The sequence below is a fragment of the Molothrus ater genome, chromosome Z (genome assembly GCF_012460135.2).
Source record: "Molothrus ater isolate BHLD 08-10-18 breed brown headed cowbird chromosome Z, BPBGC_Mater_1.1, whole genome shotgun sequence".
Classification (NCBI taxonomy): domain Eukaryota; kingdom Metazoa; phylum Chordata; class Aves; order Passeriformes; family Icteridae; genus Molothrus; species Molothrus ater.
Window position 1 is genome coordinate 23,179,024 of NC_050511.2, and position 14,661 is coordinate 23,193,684.

At 38.0% G+C, this 14,661-nt stretch overlaps 1 protein-coding gene across 4 annotated transcripts in view; it reads left to right on the top strand.

Annotated features, from left to right (window-relative positions):
* The first annotated feature begins 1,061 nt into the window (after positions 1-1,061).
* Positions 1,062-14,661, top strand: part of AP3B1 (adaptor related protein complex 3 subunit beta 1) — a 153,012-nt gene continuing 139,412 nt past the window's right edge. For 2 of the 4 annotated variants that reach the window (XM_036403598.2, XM_054517948.1), the window contains exons 1-2: positions 1,064-1,235; positions 14,529-14,604. In XM_036403598.2, coding sequence (XP_036259491.1) covers positions 1,105-1,235; positions 14,529-14,604 — 207 coding nt within the window. In that variant the 5' untranslated portion in view covers positions 1,064-1,104. Of the gene's footprint in view, positions 1,236-10,775; positions 10,906-14,528; positions 14,605-14,661 lie in introns of those variants that run through there. The other 2 variants (XM_036403599.1, XM_036403597.2) reach the window with 2 other exon arrangements.

Below are 14,661 nucleotides of genomic sequence, written 5' to 3' on the forward strand. Positions count from 1 at the left end.
AGATGTGTCTGCCTCAAATCAAATCACAGGATGAGTACCAATAGTTCCTGTGACAGTTTATGGTAGTAATAATAACGGATTTCTCTCTACAGGGAAAGAAAACTGTGATGACTGCTACTGTAAACAATGCAAAAGGCAGAACAATAATCGAAGTCTGAAAAACCAATAGGCAAAATGGAGATAGTCAAGAATATTCACACTGGGACTTTCCCAATCTAAACCATGACTTTCAAAAAACAGTGCTACACAGGAAAAAAAGCTGTGGGAGATCATAAAAAAAATTAAAACACTGGAACCTGTAGAAGGCAGGTATTGAGGACAGCTACCTTTACAGCAGCTCCACACTCTTAACAAATCCTTTACTGGTAAATCCTTTTATAAAAAACATTAAATAAAAATATAAATTAAAAAAATTTGCTTGGTAATGCCTCAATCAGAAAAGTACAAGTTGCTGAAAAGCAAGTAAAAAACTACTTCAGAGAAATATGAGACTCCCCTACCCCAGCCTTTTTTTTTTTTCTTCTCTGCAAGGTAAAAAGTATTGATTGTGAACAGGTAACCTTTTGGAAATTAGTTCAGTTTTAAGGAGGAAAAGGTTGCACTCCACTAGCATATGTCAGGATATGGACTGAAGGCTGCTCTAATGAACACAGATTATTCCTGAAAGACTAAGGAAGATAGAAAAGATGGACGTACGAAAACAGAATTGTAAAAAGGAATTAGGAGAAACTTCCCTCAGAAGACCTCTAACTATCCTTTTGTATTTCTGGCGCCGCATATGTAAACAGTTTGCTTCTACCGCCAGCGTGGAGTACTGGCATTCGTAACACGGTCCCTAGAAGCAGCAAACGAGCCGACGCTCTAGGCCAAGCTTTGTACGTTAAGGGCGCGGCAGAGGCCGAGCAGGTCGAGGCGCGGCGCCGCCCGGCCCTTCCCCCGGCCCCGTGAGCCGCGGCTCCGGCCGCACGTCCGGGCCGCCCCGCCCCGCCCCCCGCCGCGTGACCGCGCGGCTTCCGGGGAGAGCGCCGGGCCGGCAGCGCCGCGGGTGCCGCCACGGCAACTTTGGCGGGGCGGGCGAGCAGCGGCTTCAGCAGGGGCACCACCATGTCCGGCAACGGGCTCACTTACAGCGAGCAGGGCGGAGAGGCGGCGCCCGAGCTGGCGCAGGAGGCGGCTCCCACCGTGACTCCCTCGGCTCCTGCGGCCTTCGGGCTCTTCAGCAGCGACACCAAGAAGTAAGGGGGCTCGCGGGCGGGCGGGGCTGGGCTGGCGGGGCGTCCCACGGGCAGGGACAGTTCCAGGAGCCCTGGCCGGGAAGCCGCGCCTCCCGCTTGACTCCCGTCGTGACTCCGCGGAAAAGTTCGTTTGGTTGCGTTTAAAGTGTGCATTGATAGTGGGTTATCTGTAAAGTGTTTCTTTTAGTTTGTTTGAAAAACTGCTTATCGAGTCTCCTCTGTTTCGACAGCTAACAGCGGTGGAATTGTCCTAATTTTGCCTTCAAATGGGTATATATGAAAAAAGAGTTTGTAAAAAGAAGTGTTTGTGATAGTTATGGCTGGAAATGTAGTGGATCAGTGCGAGGTGGCCAGCTCGAAGTGGGTGTTAACAGTGTTAACAGTGTCTTGGTCAGAAGTCAAAATGAGGAAATGGAGAAGGTAAAAAAAACCCAGCCAAGTGCACTGGTACAGAAAGCTTTCAGCTCTTTAAAGTAAAAGTGGATTGGAGAGGAAGAATGTCCAAATGAAAGGATCAAAAGGTTTGCTAAGCTGGAATTGTATTCTACAACAAATTGGAAATCTATTCCAAGAGCAACCAATAAAAAGCACCATAAACTTAAGGTCTCATGTACATTAGAAAATCAATTGCTGCGTCTTCAGTTTGATTGTTCTGCACAAAGAGAACATCTATGCTCTGGAAACCTCGACTGATGTGTTTATTTGTGAGCCACAGCAGAGTAAATCACGAAAACATGAAGCTGCAGACACTCTTAATGCTTAGCTCTGTAAGACACTAGCTGATGGGCCTCCTCAGTTTGCCAGATGAGTCTCATTTCTTTTTCCCTTTCTATTTTGCTAAATACTTCACTTTTTGATTCCAGTTCAAATTTTCTCTGCTCTAGTATAAATGTGCTTCTGCGGATCTGTGTGTTTTAGCTGATTTAGGTTGTTTGCACCCTCCCTTCCTTATCCCTTCCACAGAAACAACTTAGCACTTTATTTCCAAACTATTATTTTGCTACTTTCTTTTTATCACGGGGTGGAGGGTATCCTGTTCATTGAACATGGCCATCATTTTCTAAATAACTCATAAACATCGGACTGTTTTGCAGATAGAGTATAGTTCTCTGTTTTATTAAATGCAGAAGCTGAAGTGAGTGATTCTACCCGAGGCTCCCCAGTGATCATAGGGAAATACAGCTCTGTGGTCCTGAGATGTTTTCTACATGTGTATGTATATGGATGTCTTTTAGTATGGAAGAACCAGCAGCTTGTGCTACGTGAGCATGCCACATTAATTAATCGCTCCTCTAGACTTGCTCTTACCCTTACAGGAATGTAATTCTCTAAAGGAATGACTTGAGAGGAAAACAGACGTTGTCTGTGGTGTTTTGTAGCTGACAAGCAAGTTCTTGCTGAAATAGGGTGTTATCCACAATTCACTCAACGCAGTTCACTTCAGCTTAACACTTGCGTGGTTAAGCTCTGAGTATGGATTGGGTAGTTGAGGAGCAGATGCTGTACTGGGAGGGTGATTTGTGTAGTGTGAAAAACTCATTGGACTGCAAGTGAGAGTTATAGTTAGAAAAGAAGACTGTGTGGCACTCTAGTTGGAAAACGCAGTAGTCATTCATCAGGCATGTACATTGTATTTCTAATAGTTCACTCTAGTAATAGTGCGAAACCTGCTCATCACAAGGTGATATAAGAGAATACAGGGAAGTGCAAGATGTGTCCTTGCATCTTGTGCATGAAGGTGTGGGTTTAGGGTTAAATGAAAATTACTGTTAGAGTTTTTTAAAGGTAGTTTGCTGATCTCTCTAGATTGTCTCTCATTATTGCTGATATACTCATGTCTGATATTATTGTGTTTTTTTAGTGCTTGGCAAACTTTTTTTGTTGCTGAGGAAGTGGAATTCTTCCTTGGGTCTACTGATGATACAAGAAATACTCCTCAGCAGAGGGATACATATATAGTTTACGCCCCAGAACATTAGTGCAGTAATGTTAGACCAGAGCCCTGTGTTTGCCTGTTGCCAGTCAATCAGAATAATATAATGTAGTTAATGTATAAGTATCAAGATAGTATTGTAAGCACTTCATTGAAAAAGTTCCAGTCTTTTTTTCTTTGTTTTCCCCTGTTTGTCATGAAGAAGTAGGCCAAAATGGTTAAGAAAATAATGAAGTTGTTAGGATAAGTTGTTTTTGATCCTGATCCTTATGAGCCCACACAGAGGCGCAAATCAGTATTGGTACACTTAAATCTGAAATCCAAAGTTGGTCTAATATAAATTATTTGTCCTGGCTTTTTACTCACATTTCAGTAGGACTACTCTGCTGAAGTTCATATCATCTAAAAGCTCTGAACATCCCTTGATGTAAAAGCCTATGTGTCATTCTCCTGCTAAAGCTGTGTTTTTTACCTTTAGCATTCAATAATCTGTCCACTAACTTTCAATTAAAAATATAATTTCAATTCAATTGCTGAACATAGTATTTTTGGTACATGCTTGTGTTGTAGCTTGGTTCAAACATGTACTATTGGTATTGAAAATATCTTAGTTGATCAAAATTTCTTTCCTGGTGACATCTTTATCCTGACAAAGTGCAAAATTTTACTCTTAGAGGATTATTAAAAATAACTATTTATTTAATGATCTTTTATCTTAATATAAGCAAGGTGCATTATGTTGCACACACCATGTGCAAGCATTGTTTCCTGTTAGATAATACACTGTATGTGTCCACTGCAGTGAAAGAAAATAGAAAACATAAAAATAAGATTTTGGTCTGCTTCTGTGAGATGACTACGTGTTCAGGACAAAAGAGAGGCGGTAAGGAGGAGGGTTTTCTAATCTCTCTGTAGTATTACAACATGTATATCAGAAACTGATTTCTTAGTGGTGTTTACTAAACTAAAACTGTTCTTGAATAAGAGATTTCATAACAAATGTATTATACTGGTGCTAACTTTTTCTTGTGTATTTAATCCTGACTAAAGAGGCAAATAGAACTTGTGGTTTTGGTATGTAGTGCTGTTAAAGCCTATTGGTTAGTGAGATGAATGAAGTAGATCTGGTGTTCGGAGAATGGAATTTTTTGTGTTCATTCTGTTAAGCATCTCAATAACTAAATAATTGAAAGATCTTACATACCTGAGATGAATCAGTCTGAACCTTCTTGTGTGGAAAGGGCCCTGTTGCATGACTGGAAATGCCTTTTGCTCTCCTTCCTCTCTTCCTCTTTCACACTTGTCACATGAACTGGCATGTATGGTATTCCTTTATAAAACTTGTGTATTTATGTTTTAAGAATGTATTCATGTGTCCAGGTTGGCAGTTTGACACTTGTCTGTGAACTGAAATATTCTAGATATTCCCATGTCCCACATGTTTCAAAAAGGAGGGAAAGGGTCAGATTCTGGTCCCCAGAGTAATGGAAACAGTCTCCAGAGAAGTCTCTGTCCATAACAGAAGTTTTCAGCAGAAAATTTGTAAGAGCTGATAGGTTATGTGAATCTTTGTACAATCTGAATCCAGCATATGGGCCTCAAGCTATTTCTCCTAGTTCTAGATTGATGGACTCCATGCAGTAAACACTGCCTAGGTGGAATCTCAACATCTCCTGTTTAGTGTAGAGAAATATTATGTGATTCACATCACCTAAGTTAATAGAATATTTTTATAGTTAGATTATGCTCTATTACATTATTATTGCTCTGAGTGGAGGAATGAAAATTCTAACCACCTTCCAACATGTAAAAGTACCTGGAGAGCTACTTAGAAACACAGAATCCCTGCTAATTGCATATATTTGGATACAGCTATAACTGCGTACGTCTAATTGCAGGTGGACAGAGGATTTTCATCTATATTAATTGCATTTTAAACAAAACTTACCACATGTAAAATTAGAATATAATAATGTTTGGTACTTGGAAGTGGTATAATTTCAGCAATAAAACTAGTTATTGCTTTAGCTGATAAAATGTAACAACTTAAGAGGTGAACCATAGGAGTAACATCAGTAGATGTCAATTGCTAAGTGCAGTATTGAAGCAGATGGCAAAATTTATAGCACATATTTTCAACTTTACTGATTTGCATCTTTAAACTATTTCTGCCAAGCAAAATACGTTTGTAATTTATTAGATTCCTTTGTTGCAGGTCTGGCTTACAGGTTTTGTTGAGCCATTCGTCACAAAACTCAGCAGTGCTGCAAACTCATTTTTCTTTGCAGAGATTTGCAAGCCTGTTTTGCAGAGAGCTGAAGGTGGTGATTTCATTAAGATACTCATTCCCCAATTCTCTGTGCAGAAGACTTTTCCAAACCCATTGGAGCTAAAAACTTGCTTTCAACAGCTGCCAGTGGTGTTCTTGGAGTCTTAAATTGATCTAGTTTTGTCTTGGCATATTCTGTTCAACCAGTCATGGAGAGATTGTACATAGATTGCTGTTTGTGAAATTCTTGGAGGAGACTCCAGCTCTAATATTCAAACTTGATGCATCCACTAGCTCACTGGCACAAATACTTTCTTTCTCCATCTGTTAAAATGGCCCTATGCCCACCAATATGGTTATATGCCAGTTTCAGTAGGATGTACAACCCAGCAAAAATGAATGGTTTGGATGAACTGATAAGTCTACAAGATAAAATCTGAACCCTCTAGTCAGTACAAGGATAGGAACTAAATGCAGTGTACAAATGTGGGCTTGCTATTGCAGAACATATCTCCAGCTGAAATCTGTCAGATCTGATGGGAAGTGCCACACAGTGAAAATGTTCTTATTGCCATGCACTTGGCACGTATGAGGATGCAAACAATGAATTGTTGATTTGCTGTGGCTCTCTGTAATCCAGTCACTATATTTTCGTGGCTTTTTTATTTGCTCCAAAAGGCAAGTTTTACAGTTTTAAGGTCTTCAATGTGGTTTCTGCCTATTTACTGCATTGTCATTTATTTGCGTTAGACATTTGCTTTGATCTGCATCCTGAATGGTATTAAATAGACATACCAACAGCTGTTACAAGGCTGAAATTCCACATGTTTTTAGTTCTGCTTTTTTTGAAACCTGTTCTTTTTTGTGCCACCCCTTGATAGTTTTGGTACTTGGAGGAAACCAGAATGGTTTTCACGTTCTGCCAGAAGATGAGCAGCCTTGTAATGCTGTTAAACAGTGTTTCTGAAACCTGGACATATATGTAAATATACTAGCATTGAGTAGGTTCTGGCAACACCACCTCTGTGGTGGTATCTTTCAAAGAAACCTTTTCTCAATATTTTTGGGAAAACTGGAAGCACTAGGAGTTGGACTCAATGATCCTTATGGGTCCCTTCCAGCTGAGAATATTCTGTGATACTATTTCTCACTTATAATTCCTTCACAATTATGAAAGGCTGCAAAGTGATCTATAAATGTCTGCAAATTCTGAGCGCTAGCCTCAAGAAAGGCTCTAAGTTGATTCAGCCATTTAAGTGGCAGCACCACTTCTGATGACATTCTTTCAGCCTTCAGAAAACTGTCTTCCACTGAGGAAGATTTCTCTCTGGGAGAAGTTTTCCTGCCATATTTGTGGTGTGAGTACTGTCAGAAATGGTTATGTGCAGTGGAATTGCAAGACTGAATCTTTTCATCCTTTCAGACAACATTTCTTGTTGTTGGGTGAAAGTATCTTTAACTACTCTATGACAACAGATAATGTTAGCTCAAATCACAGTCCAATCCAGAAGGGATTTCAAACTGCTTTGTTACACTAGCTGCAATCTGGTTAGAGCTTTTGAAATATAGATAGTTTACATGTCTGCATTGATGATGGTGGTAGCAGCAACTTAAGAGGTGTTGATGCACTGAGTTGCTCAAGTGTTGCTCAGGTTGTATCTATTCACAGCAGAGAACTGGGACATGCTTTATTTAATTTTTAATTTTACACTTTCCTGTTTCCTCGATGTGAGGGAAAGAGTGTAACTAAACATCCAGATTGCAAGTGCTTTGAGAAATTAGTGGCAAAGTTAACAATTAAATTAGTTAAATTATGCTTCTGATCAGACTGTAACTGGTTTTGTTCTCTGTGACTCTCACCCTTACAGGATACTACAATCATCCTGGTTTCCCTCACATCTCTAGTCTATCCTTTAAAACTATTTAGTTTGCTTTTTGCATAATGTGCTTCTTTTTCAGATTGAAAAATCAGGGGGGCTGAAAAAGAAGTAAATTCTTACCTCAATTTCTCTTTAAACCATAGAACAGCTACAGTCATAGCCATATGATTCAAGGCTTTCTTGAAGTAGTAGTTGAATTCTGTGTTGTGAATTAGAAGTAAATATAATGCTATAATGGAAAAGAATGGTAGTACTGAACAGCACCACAAGATGTCATTCAAACAGTTTATGGCATAGACCAAAACACAGTGAAACTCTGATTTCTTACTTTCCTACTAGAAGAAAACCCTAAATCAACAAAATTAACTCAAATTGCAGCATGTATTTGCTGCCAGTTAAGCTTCTGTCTTTTATGCATCTGAAATAAATTTGCAGTTCCTCTTTAAATGTTAAATTCAAACTTGTTTAGAGTTCATGCAATAGCATGACCTAGAATAAACCAATTTATTTTAAGCAATTTGCAGTACCGATAAAATGTCAAGAAAAAAAAAATTTTTCAGGAAACATGGGATGTTCCCTAGGACTTCATTGCTATTCAGGTGCCAAGAGTTAAGGTTACACTGCTCTGTAAATGTGTATTTTCTCCTTCAAACTTGGTAACATCCGCAGTATTTTGAATTTCATTCTGAAGGCCAAAAAAAAAAAATTAATATGCTCTGGCTAAAAGTATGTCCTGCCAACTGAAGTCTCTTGAATGCAAGAACAGTGCAATTGATACTTCAGTTACTGTGTAACTGAAATTATGCAGTGGATGGAAAATTTGAAACTAGAAATGCTTGAAACGGAATGAGACTTCTGTAACTTCTGTTCTGTAAGAGCTTTATTCCATAATATCTGGTGAAGCTTGCTTCCTCCCCTGTGGTGGATTTGTTTACCACTTCTTATATCTTACCTTACGATGCTATAGTGCTATACTTGGATGTGAAGATCTTCTGTCTCACCAGGGTTTGTTTGTTTAGAATTCACTCTCCTTTCCTTGAGGGGATTACATCTGTTCCCAAGGTTATTGTTGCATTGCTAGTTGGGCTTCAGTTGCAGTTTTGATACTCATGAATCTTTTGCTTAATTACTTTGAAGGCTCATGATTAGTGGGTGACTTCTTTCAGTAACTGGCATGTCAGAACTGTAGCAAAACTTGAAAATCTGTGGATTTAATCTTATGGTGTTGCGAAAACTGATGGAAAATAAATGTGTACTTTACCAGAGTGGAGCAAGTTTTCTTAGTAATAGTTCTTAGGAACATGGTGATGCAGTGGCAAATGCCACAGATTCTGGATTCATATTTTAGTATAACTGAGAGTTTGTCATAGTTCCTATGGGAAGGCAAAGTAACTGAGACAGAGGCCCAGATTTATTGCTGACATAGCTGTTGAAACCTCAGTGATGTACAGTTATGCCTACTTTTCTTTTTCTGTAGAAGTGGGTAACAATGTGCATTGGAATCTGTAATCCTAGGCTTAATCTCAGCAAGATGCCAGTTTTAGTGACCAAGTGTCTGCTGACAGTAGTATGGCATATTCAGAATTTTTCTTTTGGATGCTCTTTGCCATAATCAACATGCAGAGTAAGGTGATCAAAGTGGTTTTGGTATAGGATCCCAGGCTTTTAAAGTATAATCTTGTGACTGTCAAGATCTAAGGTTGTTTTTTGTCTTTTCTTTTGTTCCTTACACTCCATATACTTACCACACCACTACACCCACCATCCTCTTTTATTTTGGGGCAGTTGTAAAGACATGGCTTATTCCTTTTTTAATGGCAGAGGAATAGAGGCCACAAGAAAGAGCATGAGAACTAGAAAAGATTAACTGGTGTTTTTTTTCCTTTCTGGTAGAAACACCTGTAAGATTAATCCAAACTGGTAGGTCTGTCGCTGGTCCTATGATGCTCATACCCTTATTGTATCTATAAATGGTACAAAGATATGAGGAAAGCAGCGTTTTCATGTAGAAAGAAAAAATAGTGTATATTTTAAATGCTACAAGTATAAAATATAAAAACATAGAAGACAGTTAGAAACCAACTACCTCTGCTTAACATTCAACCAATGTTTCAAGGAGAGCATATTTTGGATGTGTTTTGTGATGTCCGTCATGTTGTGTCATTGCAAACCTTTCATGCATGATACCTGCTGTGAAAGTTAGGTGATGAGTTTGCATTTCTAATTTATACTACTTTAGCTTAAAAATTGTAATACTTAGGAATACAAGCCTGTGGTGCTAAAGATTACAAAGGCAGCTGGAAACTGATTTTTTAATACATTAATAATTGACTTGTTGCCTTTTATGGTAGATGTACAAGTACTAAAGATCATATTTCATAGCACATACTTAATATTTCATATGAGTATAATATTTCTAATTGTTGTCTATAACAGTGCTTTCAGCTTGCAACTTTTGAGAACAGTGGGCCTATATTGAAGTAGATGTTAAGACACTAGATTATAGCTTGGGAACTCAAGGGAAGTCTCATAGGGTTCTTAGAATACATCATTGGGCAGACAGGTGGGAATCTTCCTGTTTTTCTGGTTTGTTTTTTTTTTAATCACTCTTGGAGAGTGATTTTTACTCTTCTTACTGTTAGGGAAAATGGCTGAGACTATATATTGATACTCTGCCAAAAGTTTGGTCTTTTTTCATCTGCTGTTGTTGGGACCATTACTTTCCTGCTTCATATAGTTCCACATAATTTGTCAACTATCAGATTAGGCTTATTCAAACCTGGTGTTGCTCCTGAAGTAATAAAGTTTATATTTCAATCATCTATAATGTGTACCTAGCTCTGTAAGGGTAGAGTCTCTCAAAGTTTTAACGGGTAGAGGCAAAGGTATTGATGCAGCTGAGGGTTGCTTGCATTTTCCTGAGCCCCTGGCAAGTGGAAGTAAGTGATAAAGAAAGTATTTGTCTAGGATTGTGTATTGAGGAACTGTCACTCAGCATAACTAATGGGTATAGAAACATGAACCCTACTGTGACTGCAAAGCATACATTTATGTTTACATTTATTTCTATTTAGAGGATTTTTATTTAAAGATTGAAATTTCCTTAAAACTTCTTAATGATCAAAAGATGAGAATACTTGTACTGTACAGTAAATTACATTACAAAGTACTGAAATGCATTTGCTTTTCCCATTGTTCATTGAGGCTCTGATAAGGGTTGTTTTTGGAGGGAAATGACCTTTGAAATTTGCATATGGTATTTGTTTCTGGAAGTTAAAACAGCAAGGGAGTGCGTATCCTGTTACTTTGTAAGATTTTCTTTTTTTTTTTAAGAGTAGACCTCACTCTTGGCAGGCAACCTTGGTTGAATTCAGTGATTTTTTTATTGTTTTTTTAATATACTTCACTTAAAAGAATGGAACAAAACTCCACAATGCTGGGCAAAATAATTGAGGTGTCTTGCACTATTAAGTCTGCTCTTAAAGGGAAAAACTTTGATGTTACACTGAAACCATATCTAACTGTAGAAGAAAAAAGGCTTGCTGCTGCTGGTGATCAAGGTGGATGTATGGAGCAATATTTTACTCTGTAAGTATCTAATATTTGCTAATCCTGGATTATTATTTGTTAGAAAAGATATTTAAAAACCCAAACAAACCATCTACTCAAGTAACAATTGATTTCCAAATTGATTCATCAAGAACTTGTTGTTTAATTCCTATTTTTTTTTTCTTTATATTTTCCCCTGCTGCTTTTCTCATATGGAAACAAGGCTGGTTGAAAACAGGTCTTCATATATAAATTTCTGTGGTTTATATCTTCCCAGCTAACAGTTTAAAATGTTTTAATTTGAAGTGTATGATAGAATGTTTTCTATAAGCACTTAGAAGTAGAACTCATCAATAAGAATTTCTTCTGTCTTCACATCTTAAATTTGCCTTTTTATTTTTCTTGTTGTTTGTTACATTCTGGGAGACAGTCTTCAGCATGTACTTGGATCTTGTTCTGTGTAACTTCCTCCATTCTTGCTACTTCATCCTCAAACTCAAATTGTTATTTCTACATTTTCTGCTTCGTTGACATATTCTTCTTTGTTGTTTGTTTGTTGATTAGTATTCTACTTTCTATTGGTTAATGAATTTCTCCCTTCTCATGATAACTGGTTCACATGCTCAGCCTTTCTCTTATTCTGGGTCAGTGATTTTTTAAGTCAGTGGGCCGTGGTCACAGTCTCTCCCTGCCAGAATTGCCTTTTACCCAGTTGGAGCTGATTCCACACTATTGCTGTGTTGTCTTTATTAGTTTACTCTTTGTCTTGGTGGTCCTGCAGAATATTGTTGTGGCCCATCAAATTTGCATTCTTGGTCTGCCCTCAGGGGTGTGTCCTTCTTCCCAAGCTTTGCTAGCCTCAGCTGGGGTCTGAGATCGTTGAAACATGTCAAGCCCTGAACGTTAACAAGGCAATTCTACAGTTAGTCTTTCTAACACAAGGACCTCACTGCGAACTTGCTTGTTAGCCGCTATCCATTTCATAGATTGAATCTCATTTGTTGTTGATTAGGCTTGAAGGTATACAAAGATGAAACATCAAAGAACATCCTTTCTTTAGAAAATTTTTACAAATGTCACATTTTGCAACAAAAGTAGGAAACCGGAACCAGGAGCATAGGACTAAAAGCAACTTTTTGAATCGAGTCCTGTCTTTTGCTGTGTAACTTTTCTTACCATGTTGTACAGATTCCTGCACAGGGAAGAATTATGACTTAAGCAGAAGGAATTATAGGTTTCTGAGTTTCTGTATCCAGCTAGAGCAAAGTGTCAGGCAAAGTACTACAAGCTGATCAAAAAAACCTGAGACTTACTTGTTATCCTATGAGGAATAGTTGAGTAGGAATGGTCAGCAAAATCAGCTGTTCCTGTGGCCAAGTGTGATAGGAATAAAGAGGGCTGCCAAAAATTAAATCAAAGCTACTCTTCCTAAAACATAGGAAATGGAACTATACAGATGGATTGAAAGGTAAAAAGCCCAAATTATTAATGATATTTTACGTACAGCCTCAAACCAACAAATACTTTATTTCTGATATAAAAAATAAGGATATGGATCTGAGGGAAAAATATAGAGTGACTAAAAGAAGTGTGATGATGTAGAGGTGAATACAAGCATCTTTGAGTCAAATCAGAAAAATGTAGAGTTTAATGTAGAGAAAGGTGTGACTTTATCCTGGAACGGGAATGCAGATAATAGGAAAACACGTATGACATCACAGCATTAGTTATTTTTAACAGACCTATCAACCTTGAGTGGTGTTACAAGAAGGTACCTTGTATGCTACGACTTGCCTGTGAGGAAGGTGTCCAGCTATAGACTTACTAAGCTGATTGGAGCAGTATGCAAAACTTCAGGACAAAATTGAATGGGACATACATTTTAAATGACCAAATACACAATCAAACAAATGTAACAATAGAAGACTGACCTTATAATCTTTGAACATGTCCAGGAGTAGCTAAAGATACTGAAAACCTTTGAGTGTGATGCAGACAAAATAGGGAGTTACCAGTGATATTTGCGAAGTGGTACTAAAGCAGGCAAGGAAATGGAATGTTTCCTTTTTTTTTTCTTTTTTTTTTTTTTTTTCTTTTTTTTTTTTTTTAAGAGAATAATTAAATATTAAACTGTCAAGTGAAGCAAACATTGACAGTATAGGGAATCTGTAATAGGTTGCTCCAATTATTTCATGAAACACTTGGTTTTGAAAAAGGAGTTAGACTTAAATTGTATTGGTAGTGAGAGAGGTGTTTGTAACACACCAGTGTTGTAGCTATTGCTGAGCAGTGCTCACATAGGAGTCAAGACTGCCTCTCCAATATCCCCCTTCCATACCAGCCTGGGGTTGGGCAAAACCTTGAAGGATGTGTAGCCAGGACTCATGGCCCAGGCAGACCAAGGGGATATTCCATACCATATGATGACTGGTCATCAATAATAGTGAAGAACAAGGAGAATGGGTGGGCATTCTTTCTTATTCTTTCGTATTGTTCTTCCAGAGCAACTGCTATGTATACTAAAACCCTGCTTCCTGCCGAAGTGGCTAGACATTGCTTGCTGATGTGAAGTAGAGAATAAATACTTTGTTTTCCTTTGCCTCTGCATGCAGCCTTTGCTTTTGCTTTATTAAACTGTCTTTATCTTGACACATGAGGTTTTTTACATCCTATTCTCTCACCCCCATCTTGTTTCAGAAAGGGAGAGAAAGAATGGCTTTGTGGGCATCTGGTGTCCCACCATGGTTTACCCACTGTGTTGCTTTTCACTTGTGTGAAAGTTCACAGGGTTTGAACTTGGAAAGTCTTCAGAGTTCTTTAGAGTATTTCAGGTGTCTCAAGTTTCTATCTACTTGTATCTTTCAGTAAATCAGGCAATCCAGATGTTACAAAAAAGCTGTTTCTTCAAAGAATCTTTTTTGTAAACTTTTGTACTCTATAAGTGCAGTTAGACTGTGATCTATTTACTTCTAAAAAGCCAAGCAGGATGAGGTTTCTTATTAGTGACAGCTAATAAAAAGCTGTATCTACAAGAGAACATTCTTATTAACTTGATATTTTTGTGGGAGAATTTTATTTCAGCTCTAAAAAGTGCTTGGACACTGTATGTGTCTAATCATCAGGCTGTCTTAGTCCTACAGCTGGTAGAATGTACTTCAGATCTGAGACTTTTAATCCTGAGCATAGGGGATAGCAATTTGCAGTCCAGAAAGGCAGGTAGGAGCACAAGGTTATATCCCTGATTCTTAGTGAAATTCAGAGCATACTGAAGTTTGGACTTTCCAGTGACTTACATCAGCTGATATTATATTTTAACACAAACATGCCAGCTTCTATTTATTGCATCTGGCCCTCCCTGGAGGACAAGGGAGAAGTGAATGTGTTGTTGGTTTAAATTAAGCTCTTCTTGTGCTTTAAGATTTCAGCCTTCGAGACAGGTTCACTTAAAAGCAGATTAAAGTTGCATGGTCTTTCGTTGTTGTTAGAATCTGTTACATTCTTTTGCTGAACACTTCATTATACAGTGTAAAAAAATTTAAAAGTGGGTAAGAGGGAGTAGTGCTTCACCATAAGTTGCTGAGCTGATGCAAGAATATAAAAAGGTATTCTGCTTTGATTTTTTTAGTTTTTCTAATTGATGCTTTACTATATTTCTACCATAGGAATGAAGACCTAAAACAAATGTTGGAAAGCAATAAAGATTCTGCAAAGCTGGATGCAATGAAAAGGATTGTTGGGGTATGTGATTTTTTTTTTCTGTTACTGTTTTTATTTGTTAGGGGATATGGAAGTTTA